This window comes from Rattus norvegicus, chromosome 16 (genome assembly GCF_036323735.1).
Source record: "Rattus norvegicus strain BN/NHsdMcwi chromosome 16, GRCr8, whole genome shotgun sequence".
In the NCBI taxonomy this organism is placed as follows: domain Eukaryota; kingdom Metazoa; phylum Chordata; class Mammalia; order Rodentia; family Muridae; genus Rattus; species Rattus norvegicus.
Window position 1 is genome coordinate 71,076,565 of NC_086034.1, and position 17,553 is coordinate 71,094,117.

The 17,553-nt window shown below is 42.3% G+C and overlaps 1 protein-coding gene across 16 annotated transcripts in view; it reads left to right on the top strand.

Annotated features, from left to right (window-relative positions):
• The window catches only part of LOC120093063 (sperm motility kinase-like), a 126,964-nt gene extending 114,986 nt beyond the window's left edge, over positions 1-11,978 (top strand). For 9 of the 16 annotated variants that reach the window (XM_063275880.1, XM_063275876.1, XM_039095144.2 and 6 more), the window contains 7 exons: positions 3,814-5,791; positions 6,288-6,453; positions 6,560-6,911; positions 7,312-7,897; positions 7,989-8,228; positions 11,256-11,364; positions 11,460-11,978. In XM_063275880.1, the coding sequence (XP_063131950.1) occupies positions 3,814-5,761 (1,948 nt within the window). In that variant the 3' untranslated portion in view covers positions 5,762-5,791; positions 6,288-6,453; positions 6,560-6,911; ... (2 more) ...; positions 11,256-11,364; positions 11,460-11,978. Of the gene's footprint in view, positions 1-3,813; positions 5,792-6,287; positions 6,454-6,559; positions 6,912-7,311; positions 7,898-7,988; positions 8,731-11,255; positions 11,365-11,459 lie in introns of those variants that run through there. The other 7 variants (XM_063275879.1, XM_063275874.1, XM_063275878.1 and 4 more) reach the window with 4 other exon arrangements.
• The last annotated feature ends 5,575 nt before the right edge of the window (positions 11,979-17,553 follow it).

A 17,553-nucleotide genomic window follows, 5' to 3' on the forward strand; every position in this document is an offset into this window, starting at 1 on the left:
ATCAGAGCTCCCAGGGACTAAGGCATAAACAAAGAGCTTACATGATCTGGTCCTCACTACATGTGGAGCAGAGGACTGTTTTGTCTGACCCAGTGGTAGGGTATGTGCTTGGTCCTGTTGTTTCTTGATTCCCCAAAAAGGAGAATGCTACAGCAGGAGGGATGTTAAATCTTAATCCTAACACTAACACTAATGCTAACCTTAACCCTCATAGAGGGTGGATGGAGAGGAGGAATTTTTACGTTATATATACATATTTAGTATGTACATAATTTTTTCATATATATATATATATATATATATATATATATATATATATGAAAAACAAAGAATTGAGAGTTTAGGCTTCCCAGAATCATGTAAGAAATCCCAACAAAATGACATGTTAGAGCAAGAAAGCAGTTCTCATATATCCGGGCTCTTAATATAGATCAAACATACTGAAAATCCTGCCTTTAACTTACCAATCTCCAGAAGTACAAGAATTGAATTACTTTTGTTCATAAATTTCCCAGTCTAAGGCAATTTCTTGTAGAACAGGATGAGATTTGACATTTGAAGAATGTGTACAGCTTTTGCTGTATGTAGGATTCTAGGCTGACCTTCTTTCTTGATCATCCTGTAGATGGCTGCCCTCTGTCTCCTGGAGTTCTCTGTCTCTGATGAGAAATCTAATAAGAGGTTTTGGGTAGGCCATAACAAAACTCCCTTTGTCACAGTCCCACATACTTTAGAAACTTGTCCTAGGGTATTTGAGAAAGGGTATTTTGTCACAGAAGGACAATGACAGGGGCATACTTTGGGCACCAAGTATAGCCAAAGGAATGACTACTTGAACATTGATGTGTAACAGCCAGTTGATAGCACAGTATTTTTGGTGCTATTGGCAAAGGACATTGGAGCATCCTCTAGGTTCCCTTGCTTACTGGTAAATATTAGAGTCTATACCTAGTGAAGCATAAAGCTTTGGGGCCTGTATTATCATTATCCATATTGCTGTTTCTATATCCTCTAAAGTGGAGGCAGTCTTTGCTGTGGTCTGCATTTAAAAAAAATTGCCTATAAAATTGTGTCTGATCACGTGGTATCTAGCTGGTGATACTGTCATGGGAAGCTTTTAGGAGATGGGTCCTTGGTCTAGGAAGCAGTGTTATGACCTGGCATTGGACATGGATTGACCAGCAGTACAGGATGAACAGCCACATGTTAACACTGTATACCATGCTTTCCATGTTCCCTAACGTGTGAGCCAAAATGAGCCATTACATTGCTCCTGGTTAGGCACTTGGTAGCAGTAACTGCAGAGTAGCTAATACAGTCCTCTGAGGCAGGAGAGTGCCCATCCCTCATTGGTCCATGTCTTGCTCTGACCTCACAAAGAACCACTGTGACAGATGGCAGCCACCTACCTATATAATGCACTGCCCAAGGCTGGTTGCTGTCCTTCTAGTGCGGAGAGCGGGTTGGTGGTTACTTGTGAGACTTGGACTTTGGTGAAAATTTTGGACTCGGATATTGGTGGCATTTTGGACTTGGATTTTGGCAAAGGTTTGGACTCGGATACTGGTGAACATTTTGGACTCGGATTCTGGCAAAGGTTTGGACTCGGATACTGGTGAAGGTTTTGGACTCGGATTCTGGCAAAGGTTTGGACTCGGATACTGGTGAACTTTTGTACTCCGATTCTGGTTATATTTGGATTTGCCCCGGTAAGCCCTTTATCTGTTACTTCTTGAGGTTTGCTTCTACTGGTTTTTGTTTTCCATTTTACTTTAAATTGTCTTTGATTTTAGTCTTTCATTTTTTTCATAATTTCATTTCTTCATTATCTTCAATTTGTCCTTTTTGCGTACACTTTTTAATTGCCTTTCATTTACTTTTTAGAATTTTTGTTAATAAACATTAAGAAAATATAATAAGACATTTCAGCAAAACATTACTGTATATGCACATAATGTACTTTGATAATATTCAGCTACTCGGACAACGGGTACCCCTACCTCCTTCTTTCTCCTTCACATTCCTAATCAATTTCTTTTACTGCAGGCTCCTTCCCCTACCTATGCTTCAACACTTGGGAGTCGATATCTGTGTGGGACTTGATAGGGTGATTTCCAGATCCATGCTCTTTTTAAAAGGCAATTTTACATTTCAGCTGAGCATGTGAATCTTGTCCTTCTGTTTCTATGCATTATTGTTAATCAGTTGGTGGGTTTTGCACCACAAGTGTGACTGGGTGACCCATCTTGATCACGAAGTTTTGTCTTATTAGATGCTCTTGAATTCTCTATGAGGTATTAAGCACAGGAAGGATTGTTGTTTCTGTGTTCACAAGTGTTCATTATACTTTTCTCTTCTTACTGTAACCACTTGGCTTCAGTATCTGATTGATTCAGGCTCAAAGGATGACTCTATAGATTCTCCTTTCTATTTTAATGAATAGTCTGAGAATCATTGGCGTGGGATTTTTTTTTAAAAAAGATTTGATAGAAATCACAAATGAGTTTTTCTGGTCTGGCTTTTTTTGTTGCTATTGCTGTTGAGAGATTCTTTTAAATTACAATGTCGATTTTGTTGATTTTTGTTTGAAATTTGAAATCCCGTGAGAATTTTGCATGATATTTTTGGTCATATTTACTATTTCCCCTCCTTCTAGGTCCTCCACACCGATTTTCTTACCCTTCAGATTTGGGTCTTTCATTTTGTTTAGTTTCTGACCATCAAGTACATTTTCTCTTGTCCTTAGGCTCTTAGATATGTGTCCTTACACAAAAGAGTGGTCTGCCCAAACTCTTCAGGGGCCACACCCTTAAAATTGGTAGCTCCCTGTCAGCTATCAATTTTGACGAGCTCATCAGCTAGGTATGTGATTTCTTGTCCACCTCCCCTCTTCATGCTGAGCTTTTGACTGACTTGAGCCTGAGCAGGTCACAATGCTGTAAGATCTTATATGTAACTGCCCTACTGTGCCCAGAGAGCACTGTTCCTGCTTGCCATCGACTGCCTCTAGCACTTACAAACTTTCAGTTTAGATGTTTTCCCTCTTCTTAGTTCTTAGTTGGTAGTTTCATGTGTGTTTAGAGGTTCATCAATTTCTTCAAGATTTTTCCATTTCACTGGAATGTTTGTAAAACTTCCCTAGTGATTGTTTATCTGAATTTCTTCTCTCTGGTGTGATGAATGCATATCTTCCTACTTCTATAAGTTATTTTGGTTAAGATTACATCAGCTATATTTATTCTTAAAATAAAGAAATTGTTACCGGAGCGGTTTGAATATACTTGGCCCAGGGAGTGGAACTATTAACGGGTGTCACCATGTAGGATGAAGTATGTCACTGTCCAGGTGGCTTTTGATGTCCTACTCCTGGCTTACTAATAGAGTCAGTCTTTTCATAGCAACCTTCTGATGAAGATGTAGAACCCTCAGCTCCTCTTGCTCCATGTCTGCCTAGATGCTGCCATGTTCTTACGTTGGTGGTAATGGACTGAACCTCTGCACCTATAAGTCAGCTCCAACGAAATGTTATCCTGTATAAGAGTTGCCTTAGTCCTGGCATCTAATCACAGCTATGAATTCCAAACTAAAAGAGCTACATTGGTCCTTGCATTACTTTAGTCTCCAGTTCCTCAATTCATATTCTGAACTGGAATTCTAATTCTTTTGGATTTGGCTTGTTCTTATATTTCTATGAGTTTGACATACATCATTAGATTATTTGGACCATCATTTTGTTTGTATCAGTACAGGAATTGAAGGCTATAAATGTTTCTATTAGACTCACTTTCACTCACTTTTATCTTGCATCACTAGTTGGTGTGGACAATCGACGAAGATGAAGAGGTGGCAAGTGTGTCAAGACCTCAGGTCCAGCCCCTTTCAGGAAGATGCCTTAACAGATCATTACAGAATACTAGCAAGCCTTGGCCAGGGAGCATTTGGGGAGGTCAAACTTGCTACCCATCTCCTCACCCATACAAAGGTAGCTATAAAAGTTCTCCCCAAAAGCAAGAAAAGAAACATGGTCAGAACTGAAATTGAAATCATGAAATCCCTCGACCACCCCCATATCATTAAACTTTTACACATAGTTGACACCAACAAAAACATTTTCATCGTCCTGGAGCACGCGGTGGGAGGAGAGCTGCTGACGAGGATTGTGGATTTTGGATACTTACCCGAGGAGGAGTGCAACAGACTGTTTAGACAGATTGTTTTAGCACTCCAGTACTGTCACCAGAGAGGGATTGTCCATAGGGATATAAAACCAGAAAACATTTTATTGGACCACAAAGGAAACGTAAAACTGAGCGATTTCGGATTGAGCACCAAGATAGTCATGGGTCAGAAGTTAATAACATTATGTGGGACCCTCCCTTACTGTGCTCCAGAACTATTTGATTTTAAAGGATACGATGGCCAGGCAATCGACGTCTGGAGCTTGGGAGTTGTTCTTTACTATATGGCTACAGGGTACCTCCCATTTGAGGGATTTACCTATGAAGCAGTAAAGGAGAAAATCTTGGCAGGAAAGTACTCCATGAACTTCAGACTCTCACGAGAACTCTGGGATGTAATATCCAAATTGCTATCTGTCAACCCTGGGGAAAGGCCAAGAGCCAATGAAATTTTAAGATTGAACTGGCTTAAAAATGAGAATGAAGCTTCTCCCAGTTCATTGGGAGGAAACACTGACAGCCACCCCGACCCCACTATACTAGTCATGATGGGCGACATGGGGTACGAACAAGGTCAAATAAGGGAAAGCTTGAGGGAGCAAAAGTTTGACCAGGTAATGGCTACTTACTTAATGCTCAAACAGAAGGCATGCTCGGAAGACAAGTCCATCAAAAAGTCTCATCCCACACAGAGTGCTCAAACTTTGCAAAGCACAGGGTCATCCATGGAAAACCAGACAATTCTGAGTAGGGGATCCAGTGAGCCTACCCTTACAACCTTCTATTCGCCCAATGCATCAGAAAGTCTTAACAAGGGAAAAATAACTACAATGAGGCACACTATGCCACCTAACTTGAACTGCTTCAACAAATCAGAAAGTCTTAACAAGGGGAAAAGAACTATAGTGAGGCACACTATGCCACCTACCTTGAACTGCCTCAAGAAGAATACAAGGCCAGTTCCAAGAAACTCCCCACGGCTTCACAAGTCTCTCGGCATGAGGAGTGCCTGGGGAAAAACAGAAAGCAGGGACAGCTCGGAAGGTAGCTTGGAAAGAAATTCTTCAGATCCATCACTGACAAACTTCTCCTCCCAATCATTCATGAGTTCATTCAAATATGGCTCTACCTATTCAAAGAGGAAGGCATTCTTACTATCTTATCATGCCTCCCAGGAAGAAGACCAATATAAGACCACCATCTTACCGAGTGGAAAGCTTAAAACAACTGTTCCACCAAACTCCCTTCAGGAGGACCAGTCCACAGGACACCTCCATAATGTGCTTACAGCTGGAGCAGTGGACAACAGGAACTTACAAGAGAAATCACCACCATTCTCCACCATGGCGACCAAGGGTGAGGGTCCTGCTATAAAAGAAAGAGAGTCCATCCCATCCTCCCCACGTGCTCCTCGGGAACAGTTCCGTGGCAGGAGTCAGACTCCACCCAGGGCCCCCTTTAGAAGGCGTGTCTGGAAGACCTTGAAGAGTGGCTTTCTAAAAGGACTGGGGAGTTTATGTTGCTGTCTACCGATCCAAAAGAAGGTACACCCCGCCAGCAACAGAGTCCCACCTATGAAGTAAAAGGAGCCATGGAGGCAGTCGTGGTAACAGGTAGGTGTACAGGCTACAGTACACCTCTACCCTTAGGCTTTCATATTTTAAATAGTGTCACTTTTTAAAGAAAAAATATTTACTCTATGTGCATGGAGGTTAACTAGCCAGAGTCATTTATGTCTTTACACTATATCTGTCTTGGGGAATGGATTGAGGTCTCTAGCTTTGGCAGCATTTCATGGAACTATTTACTAATAAATGGTATGTTTTGAAATAAACGGGTTATAAGAATAAACATTTTAAGGGTAGGTGATAACACATGTTCACACAGACAATCCAGTTCGACTGTATCCTTTGTGAGGACCTAAACCACATGGAGAGAGCAGAGGAGAGTGTCTGGAGCCTCGGTGGGAATGCTGGAAAAGAGTGGCTGAAAGGATCAGTGGAACACTGGGGAGGAATAAACTTGAAGTCCCATGGCAGCACAGTGCCAGCAGAGCCATGCATGAGTCCTGAAGTTTTCTAAGGGTCCCCATTTTGTGTCCTTTTACAGAGCACTTGGAGGCACAGAGCTCCCTGCAAGATACCAGAGCACGAAGATCAATTTGCTGAGCGCGCAGACAGGCACAGAAGAGAGCCAGAGTTGGGTGCCAGTCAGAATTCATCTACATCACAGTCTGAAACTAATGGACAACTCTTTCTGTCTGCAGATTAATAGTGTGTGTTTCAGTGATGTCACACCCTTCCCAGATCCCCTGAGACCTGAGGGCTGAGGAAGGGTTCTGGGAGGAAGATCTAAGCTCTTGATTTTCCTTACACTTCTAGGTTGGTTTTCATGATGGCTGCTGGTTCCCTAATTGTGCCTGCCAACTGAGGTGCTTCATAGGGCTTAGAAATGCTGAAAACAAGGTTACCATGGCATGCATGTCATCATTAAGAACACAAGCCTTACAGGACTTTCCAGGCATGGTGAGATCATCAGCTGCCGGTCTCCAGATGGACCTGTGAGACCTTAGAAGAAACAATGGGCAGTGGAAGCAGTGAAGGACCTCAGAGTGCCTGACCTGTATGTGCAACATAACTGTTGCTGACCAGATTGGAGCCAGAAACAGAGCGAAGATGGTGCACGGATGGTCCATCTAGCGCTCATAATGGAAGGAAGAGTTTACACTAACAGGTGAGTCTCTTGCTTATGATCCAGCTCTCAAAACCATCCTGGCTTGTTAGACAGCTTGCATCTAACCCACCAAGATTCAGAAACCTTCACAACTCAGCCCATTTGGTGAGTTATTATTGGTGAGCGTGCCTGGTGCGGTGCAGCCTGAGTCATCTGTGTGAACGCTTCTGCACATGATATCTGGACAGACAGGAACACACACACACACACACACACACACACACACACACAATTTCAAAAGTTCTTTGTCAGTGTTGCTGCTAGTGAAACTTGTTTGAAATGGAGAGAATCTGCATTATAAACAAAGTAATAGATTTCCTGTTACTATAGTAATCCCTCCAAATCAGTTCTCTTGTCTACACCCTCATCTCAAACATTAACCTCTTCTATTGCTTCATAGGAAAAATGTGATGTCGAACACGCCACTATGCACACTATGGCAGGGCATCTCAGATCAGGCACGGTGAAGCCCACCATGTGTGTTTGAGTGGAGACAAGGGCAAGTCTGGAACATTGGATACTTGAAGTCTGAGCGGGAGCTGCTTCCGAGCATGACCATGGATAAGCACGTGGGGATGGAGAAACAACTAAGGCCCTCTGGTCTGATGACAGGGGACTTCCTTTGCAGGGCTTATGGTCTCCTGCCACCCCCCTCACCTGAGGAAACTCAGGGAATTAAATGGTCAGATCTGTACTCCTCCTTACTCCCATACTCACCTATGCCCTGCCTTTCTTATTTTCAACAGCATCGAATAAGATCAAAGCTGTTTTCTCTCTGATGCCCTGTAGGGATGTTGCTGTCACTGCATTTGTCTTCGGGCATCAAGCCAAGTGCCTTTATGGGGTGTTTGCCCTATGACCCTGTGCTTCAGCTACCAAAGGACTCTTGATCTCACACTCAACAAGGGACAGAGCCTGAGACCAGCTACATCTGCATGGTGCTTAGGGCAGCAGATCCTCCTGAAGCCCTATGCACTGGATGGAAAGTGAGAATACAGGGGCTGCTCCCTTGCTCAAGACAAAGGAAAGGCATGATTGGCTAACACTTGTGATCTTTCAAACACCCCTTGTTTTCAGGTCTCTTTGATGTAAGAGGTCCCTGATGATGTGCAGAGAAGTAGCAAAAGAGAAGGAAGTCGCATCGTCAGCCACCTGCACTGGAAGCGTCATGGGAAGTAAACTGTGTCCTGCTCTCAGGAACACCCAGCAGTTTTCCCTGACTGTTTGTTGTGCAAGAAGAGTAGATCAGTCGTGGTGGAGAACGTCCTCACTGGGAACAGTTCCTCTCTCCACCAGGAGTCATGTGATCCGTGTAAGGTGCATCTCAGGTCACCTCCATCCACCAACTCCACTTCTGTGTAAATGGGGCAAGGAGAGTCAGTTGGTGTTAATGCTCTCTCAATCACTTAGGAATTGACACCATTTTCCCAGTAAAAAAAAGTCTCAAGAAATAGTGCCATATGCAAGATTAAGACATATATAACACTGACAGATACTGTACAGGGGCAGTGGGGAACACTTTTATTGGGTGCCTTCTAAAGCCGTGGCATCTACCAATACCTACAGAAATGAACCATGAAGATGGCCCATAGAAAACAGTTCTGATATTGAAAGGTTAAACAGTTTCTGATTTTAGGCATTGTGGGCTCGAGGTAATATCGGCCATTGAGGATATCCACGGAGAGCTGGGTTTAAGATATGCTTAGGCACAAGTGGAACCAAGAGTCTCGTATGCTGCAATCTGGACAAATCTCTATGGTGTAAACAACTCTGAATAGAGAGGCTGTTTTTTTCTAGTAAACTTTCTCTGTTAGAACCACGTGTTGTGGTGTCCTATTTTATATCCGTATAAACATCCTGATTTTGGAAGTAGTTAGCATGACTATCTTCCAAAGGCACCATTTTCCCAGTGGTGAGAACACCTCTAATCTGCTTGATGCACTGAGGTCTTCATCCAGTGCACTGGATCTCTGCAGTCTTCTTCCTCGAATCCTTGCCTAGAATGCATCCTAGAGACATCTCTCCATCCTGCTATTGTTTATCACTAGTGGAAATTTGTGTTTTATGCTTCAACTGGGTAAATTTGCTGTCTGTTTCATAGTTTATTTTTCTCAGCATAATGTGCCTAGAGTCTATTCATGTTGATGACAATTCTCAGTATCCCTCTCCCATTTTTCCTATATACCCCCCATTATTTTTTAAGCAGGTCTTGCTGTATATCCTAGCCTGTCTTACAACTCATTGCCCTACTGCTCAGAATGCTTGGGACTTTGGTGACATGTTTGTGCCTCCTAAATTTGAAGGCCTAAATGCATTCTTCCTGAATAGACATGTGGATGCAGGACAGGCACCTTGTTAAAGAATTAGGCTTTAATTCATTTTGAAATGCTCCCATTACTCCCTATCTCAGTATCTTCCAAAAGCTCCTTATAATGGGACAGCGAGATAGTCCCCAGTGCCTGACTTCTGCTCACAAAGCACTGCTGTTGTGTAGCATGGAGTCTGGTTTATCCACAACTTGTGTTTCTGCCCTGCCATTCATATCCTGTGGAGAAGGCAGAACTTTCTTCAGGGCACATGGATGCTCAGTGCTGTCCTGTGAGGCAGAGATGGAGAGCCTTCCATGATGACAGTAGCCTTGGCCTCCTGAAACCAAAGCACTGTGGGAAGAAACTATAAACAATCTCTTCCTGTGGAGGCACAGCCAGCACGCACCACTGGGCAGGTCCCTCTAGGTGGTGTGAGGGATCCTGTACTGTATGTATCAGTTCTCCGCACACTGGTTGACTCCATAGCTTGGCTGTCATGAATAGTTCTCTGGGACAGGACACAAGTGTCACTGACATTCTGACATTCTTTCCTTTGTCCTGTACCCAATGTTGGGATGCCTGGATCTCAGGGAAGATATACTTTCCCATTTTGAGGATCCCCACACGTGGTCTTAAGGTAGTTGTATAGATGTTTGATGTGTCAGCAATGTGCAAGCATTTCCAATTCAAACTCAGGCAAATTTTTGTCCTTTCACACTAGATTCATAGGGTGACATTTATGAGAACTCCAATGGCAGCTGATTCTACTCGAACAAATGCACTTCAATTTGCAGATTCTAACCTATGTCTCCTGTTCGTTTCCCTACTTGTCCAATAGCAATCCCAGTGGACCAGGTCCTAAAGGGCGTCTGTCTCTTTGCAGGTGGTTGTTGGGCAGGCAGAACTAAAGAACGAGATCCACTCTTCTACATTACATGCTGTTTTATTGTTAACAATTATTTGAAATTTACATAGAATATTCCATTCCACTCTGGGCTAAGAACAGAACTTGTTTCTGTACATAAAAAATAAATATACAAATATAAATGTAGCAGATGGATAACTAGAATTTGTATGAATTTTTTATCCCTTCCCAATCATCTTTTAACTGTGTAATGATAAATAATTATGAAGATGCTGAAACAGGAAACCGTTCAGCTCTTTGGATCTTAAAATGTACTGTGGATAAATAGGGGCTCTATTTAAGGAATAATTTGAGTGCCTTTTAGAGGATTTATCTACTATTATACACCTGGGGAAAGTAGCAAAACCAGAAATAGGTGTCTATCAACTTCCAAGGTAGATGCCATGAAGTGCTTGCTGATAGGAGCCTGATACAACTGTCTCCTGAGAGGCTTTGCCAGATCCTGACCAATATAGATGTGGATGCTTGAGGTCAACCATCGGACTGATCACAGGGACCCCAATAGAGGAATTAGAGGAAGGACTGAAGGAGCTGAAGGGGCCTTATCAATGAGAGGGGAGCCCCTTGGTTCTGGGAAGGCTTGATGCCACAGAGTAGAGGAATGCTAGGGTTGTAAGTCAGGGATGGGAGGGTGGGTGAGCAACCCTCATAGAAGGAGGATAAGGGAAGATGGGATAGTGCATTTGCAGGGGGAAAATTTTGAAAGGTGATAACATTTCAAATGGAAATATGATATATATCCAATTAAAATATATAATGAATAATCTAAACAGGAAAAAAGGGATAATTTGAATGCCTTCTATAGGATTCCTCTACTATTAAAGAACAAGGGAAGGTAGACATCACTCTATTACCAGAAATAGTTGTCTATCCCCTTCTGACATTAGAAAAGTTAAGATGTCATTTTATCAATACAGTTGGATCTTTCTGTAGCTGTGAGAATATGGTCCACCCTCACTACAGAGCTGAGAAGACTGCAAGACATTAATTAGCATCCCATCCACAGTTATAAAAACCCTGTAGGATGTTGCTGTTACTGCAGCTTTGTGTCCCAAGGCGGCATGTGTAATGCCTTTACTGTATAAATAACCCTATGACCCTGTGCTGCAGCTATCAGAGGACTCCTGGGAAGACACTCAACAAGGGACAGAGCCTGAGACCAGCTACATCTTCGTGGTGCAGAGGGCAGGAGAAGTTTCTGGAGCTCTACACAGTGGAAGTAAGCTAAATACACAAGTGATGCCTCCTTGCTCAAGCCATGGGGAAGGCACATGGCTAACACTTGGTGATCTTTCAAAAACCCCTTGTTCTCAGGTCTCCTTCATGGAAGAGGCCCCTGAGATTAGCAGAAAAGTAGCACCAGAGACACAAGTCGCATCATCAGCCACCTGGACTGGGAGCAACATGAGAAGTAACATGCGTTCTGATCTCAGGAACACCCAGCAGTTTTCCCTGACCGTTTGTTGTGCAAGAAGAGTAGATGAGTCAGTGTGGAGAACTTCCTCACTGGGAACAGTTCCTCTCTCCAACAGGAGTCAAGCAATCAGTGTAAGGTGCATCGCAAGTGCCCTCCATCCACCAACTCCACTCCTGTGTAAATGCGGCAAGGAGAGTCAGTTGGTGTCACTGGTAACTCAGTCACCTAGGCACTGACACCACTTCCCCAGAAAAAAGTCTCAATGCAAGGTCAAGACAGCAGAAGTATATGACGACAGATATTGTACAGGGAGAGGGGAAAACCCATTTATTGGGTCCATTCTAAAGCAGTGGTATCAACCAATACCTACAGAAATGAACCATGAAGTCGGCCCATAATAAAAACGGTCCTCTGTATTGAAAGGTCCATGGTTTCTGCTTTTAGGCATTTGTGTCTGAATTAATATCAGCCACAGAGAATAGCCACAATAGCTGGCCACTTACGCAGAAATGTCTATCTTTAGAATCCTGTAGAAAGTGGCAATCAGTCTATAACCAGAAATAGTTGTCAATCACCTTCTGACAGTAGAAAACTTAAGGATGTCATTTAATTGATGCAGTTGGAATTTTCTGTGATTGTGACAATTTTTTACATGCTTATCACACAGTTAGGTAGACCATGGGTGAGAAGACCACAAGACTAAATTAGCATCCTGTCAACATAAAAATCTGGAGTTTGGGGAGTTGGAAAGATTCATTAAGAGCCTTTTCTGCTGATAAAAGAGGCTGGCACTTCACCTCCCTGTACACACCCAGGGTGACTCACAACTGTTATAATTTCAGCTCCATGTATCCAACACATGGGCCTCCAAAGATACCTTCACACACATGCACGAGGAAAACTTGCATCTCCCAAGTTTATGTTAAGAACACCTTTGACCGACTATAGGATTCCACTAAGAAACTCACGGTTGGAGCACAAGCCCTGAGCCTCAGAAGGCAAGAGCCCATGCTCTAGAGAATCACACAAGAGCATCTCTGAGGACAGTGCCATGATATGCCCAGGGTCACACAAAGACAAAATGGTGCTGGAGGAGCCTGAACAGGAATGCCAAAGGTTTACCCGGCTTGTGTTGCTGCCTCCCAGTGCCAGAGACCACCATGCTTGGGTAACAGTAAAGTGATTGTAACCTAGTAGATTTCTGTACGGTATGCACTAGAGATATCCGCTTGTGTGCTGACTGGAGGCACCATCTGTCAACTAAAACTGTTGGCTTATCAGCAAAGGGCTGGAAATAGGAGGTGGGACTTCCAGGACAAGATTGGAAATACAGAAGAGAGTCAGAGGTGGAAGACTCATCCTAGACAAATGCTTAGTTGTACCTCTGACATCACGGAGTGCAAACTGAGAACTTGACAGAGACAGTTTAGTTTAAATGGGTTAAATAATTCATGAGATAGTCAGGAAACAAGCCTAAGTTATGGCCTAGGCATTTATAACTTAATAATAAGCCTTCAAGTGATTATTCAGGAACTAAACTATAGGTGGGAAAGCCTGTGACTATAGTGTGCTATGAAGACTGTTCCCTTCCCTCAACAATTATGAGTACCCATATTCATGGGATTGGTGATAATATAGGTATTGTCTGAGTAAAAACTCCATCCTGTCTGTTCCCTACATGGATTCCTCAAAAATTGGACTACATGTAGACAGCAGAGGGCAGTTTCCTGAGGCTGGGCAAGGATGCTAGAGAAGGTTAAATGGAGCAGTGGATTACTCTGGAGGAGTCAGCCTGAGAGGCCATGCCAGCACAGGGCCAGCATACACAAGCATGAGTCCTCCAGCTTTCTGCCAACAGGCCCCTTCTTTGTGGCTGTTTCCAGTGCTTTTGGAGACTCTGTGGTCCCTGAGGACAATACCAGAGAGTAGAGAGCATCTTACTGAGGATACAGACAGTAGCACAAGAGGAGAGAGCCAGGTAGGAATTTCGAGTGGCTGTGTGCTATTGGGATTGAACTAGAGACGAAATTATTTTCTGAGAACTGAGGGAAGATTCTGGGAAGTTGGTCTGCCCATGTTCATTCTTCCCATGCCCTGTAGGGATATCCATGCTGGGCAGCTGTTCCAGAATAGCTGTGGCCCAGTTCATTGCTCTGCACTGGACTCAGACGTCCCTGGATTAAAGATCCAAGGATTGCTGGTGATTACTAAGGAAACTGAGAAATAAAAACAGATTTGAGAGAACCTCCCTACACAGAGCGAATGTCATCCAAGATGCCTGTGTCCAGGAGTTGCGGGAGCTGAGGAGACAGAGATCCTGAAGGAAGTAGAGGAACCCAGAGCACCTGCCCTGCTGTATACACTCAGTGGATATGTGATCTGCTTAGAGGCAGCAACAGAATTAAGAAGCCATGAGTCCAGAAGTGAATACAGAGTGACAGAGACAGCTCATCCCCACAACTCTGCTTCAGGCCTCCATAACACACTGACTACTGCACAGTCACATTTTCTGTATCCATTCCTCTGTTGAAGGACATCTAGGTTCTTTCCAGATTCTGACTATTTGAAGTCTGCTATGAACAGAGTGGAGCATGTGTCATTGTTATATGTTGGAGCAGCTTTTGGGTACATGCCCAGGAGTGGTATAGCTGGATCCTCAGGTAGTATTATGTCCAGTTTTCTGAGGAACCTCCTCACTGATTTCAAGAGTGGTTGTACCAGCTTGCAATCCCACCAAAGTGGAGGAGTTTTCCTCTTTCTCCACATCCACGCCAGCATCTCTTTTCACCTGAGTTTTTTACCTTAGTCATTCTGACTGGTGTGAGTTGGAATTTCAGGGTTGTTTTGATATGCGTTTCTCTGTTGACAAAGGATGTTGAACATTTGTGTAGGTACTTCTCAGCAATTTGACATTCTTCAGCTGAGAATTCTTCTTTTTTTAGCTCTGTATCTCATTTATAATAGGATAATTTGGCTCTATAAGGTCTATCTTCTTGAGTTCTTTGTATATTTTGGATACCCTCTATCAGATGTAGGATTGGTAAAGATCTCTTCCCAATCTGTTGATTGCTGTTTTGTCCTAATGACAGTGGCCTTTGCCTTATAAAAGCTTTGCAGTTTTATGAAGTCCCATTTGTTGATGGTTGGTCTTAGAGCATAAGCCATTGTTCTCTTCAGGAAATTTTCCCCAGTACCCATGTGTTCGAGGCTCTTCCGCACTTTTTCTTCTGTGAGTTTGAGTGTTTCTGGTTTGACTGGGAGGTCCTTGATCAATGAGGACTTGAGATTTGTACAGGGCAATAAGAATGGGTCAATTTGCATTCTTCTATACATGCTGACTTCCAGTTGAACCAGAATCACTTGTTGAAAATGCTATCTTTTTTCCAGCTCCTTTGTTAAAGATCAAGTGACCACAGGTGTGTGGGTTCATTTCTGGGTCTTTAATACTATCCCACTGGTCTACATGCCTGTCTCTGTACTAATACCATACAGTATAGTATGGCTGTGTAATACAGCTTGAGGTAAGGGACGGTGATTCCCCCAGAAGTTCTTTTGTTAAGGATAGATTTTGCTATCCTAGGATTTTTGTTATTCCAAATGCAAATTGCTCTTTCTAACCATATGAATATTTGACCTAGAATTTTGAAAGTGGATTGCATCGAATCTGCAGATTCCTTTTGGCAAAATGGCCATTTTTGCAATATATATCCTGCCAATCCATGAGCATAGGAGATCTCTCCATCTTCTGAGATCTTCTTCGATTTCTTTCTTCAGAGATTTGAAGTTCTTGTCATACAGATTTTTCACTTGCTTGGTTAGAGCAAAACAGGTATTTTATATAATTTGTGAATATTGTGAAAGTTATCATTTCCTGAGTAGAGGAAGGCTAGTGATTTGTTTGCATTAATCACTGTGCTGAAGTTGTTTATCAGGCTTAGTAGTTCTCTGGTGGAACTTTTGGGGTCACTTAAGTATACTATCATATTATCTTCAAATAGTGATATTTTTATTTCTTCCTTTCCAATTTGTATCCCTTTGAACTCCTTTTGTTGTCTGATTGCTCTGGCTAGGATTTCGAGTACTATATTGAATAGATGGGGAGAGAGAGTGCAGCCTTGTCTAGTCCCAGATTTTAGTGAGATTGCTTCAAGTTTCTCTCCATTTAATTTGATATTGGCTACTAGCTTGCTATATATTGCTTTTTACTATGTTTAAGTATGGGCCTTGAACTCCTGATCTTTCCAAGACTTTTAACATGAAGGTGTGTTGAATTTTGTCAACTGGTTTCTGAGCATCTAATGAGATGATCCTGGAGTTTGTTTTGTTGAGTTTCTTTATATTGTAGATTAAGTTAATAGATTTCCATATATTGAACCATCCCTGCATCCCTGGAATGAAGTCTACTTGATCATGGTGGTTGATCATTTTGATGTATTTGTTGTTGAAATCAGTCTGCGAGAATTTTATTACATATTTTGGCATCAATATTCATAAGGGAAATTTGTCTGAAGTGTTCTTCTTTGTTTAATCCTTGTGTGGTTTAGGGATAAGAGTGATTGTGGCTTCATAGAAGGAATTAGCTGGTATTCCTTCTGTTTCTAATTTGTGAAATAGTTTGGACACTATTGATATTAGGTCTTCTATAAAGGTCTGAGAGAATTCCCCACTAAACCCATCTGGTCCTCGGCTTATTTTCGTTGAGAGACTCTTAATAACGGCTTCTATTTCTTTAGGATTTATGGGATTGTTTAGATGGTTTATCTGATCCTGATGATTGTGCATTTCATCCAGATTTTCCAATTTTGTTGAACAAACAAAATTGTAGTAGTAGGATCTGATGATATTTTGAATTTCCTCACATTCTGTTGTCATGTCTATCTTTTCATTCTGGTTTTGTTAATTTGCATACTCTCTCTGTGCCCTCTCCTTAGTCTAGCTAATGGTTTATCTATCTTGTTGATTTTCTCTAAGAACCAGGTTCCAGTTTTGTTGATTCTTTGTATAGTTCTTTTTGGTTTGATTTGGTTTATTTCAGCCCTAAGTTTGATTATTTCCTGCCTGATACTCCTCTTGGGTGTATTTGCTTCTTTTTCTTCCAGAGCTTTTAGGTATGCTGTGAAGCTGCTAGTGTATGCTGTCTACTGTTTCATTTTGAAAGCACTCAGAGCTGTGAGGTTTCCTCTCAGCACTGATTTCTTGATGCTCCATAAAATTGGGTATTTCATTTTCATCAAATTCTAAGAAGTCTTTAATTTCTTTATTTCTTACTTGGTCAAATTATCATTGGGTAGAGCATTGTTCAATTTCCATGTGTATGTGGGCTTCCTCTCATTTTTATCTAGAATAATTTTATCTTCACAGGCACCTTTGAATTATCTCTATGTCTAATGGATTGATTTTCCCTCCTTTGATAGGTTCCTCCTTAGAAAACTATGAAAAATGCCAGAGAAAAATGTAAGAACTAAACCAGTCCATATTGTGCTGTTCAAAACCCCTTATTGTAAGAGTTATGTAATAGTGATGACTGCCATTCTACAAAGTCAGATGAGCTTCATTCATTCCGTGTTTGCTGAGCGCTCACTCTGTGCCAGGAGTGTTTGAATTGCTGGAATAGAGTGACAGTAAAATCAATTAAACACAAGAATGCTGCCTGCATCAAGTCCATACGGCATAATGGAGAGGCAGACATTGGACAGGCAAATATGCTGGTACATGCTGTGTTGTAAAGAAGGATACTGAGGAAAATATAGCAAGTGTTGGAGTGTCTGGAGTGTTGGGATGAGGCTTGCTCCCTTAAACAGTGTGGTGGGAAGGTTGCCATTGGAAAGGCATCATTTGAACAGTTCTCTAAAGGAAGGGCAAGGTAGGTGGGCAATGGGCACTTTGGACAGAAGGATCAGCCAGAGGAGGGCTCTGGGGTGATAGATGGAACTTCTAGGATATTTGAAAGTAGAATGAATAGGATTTGTTGGTGGATTCAGAGATGCAATG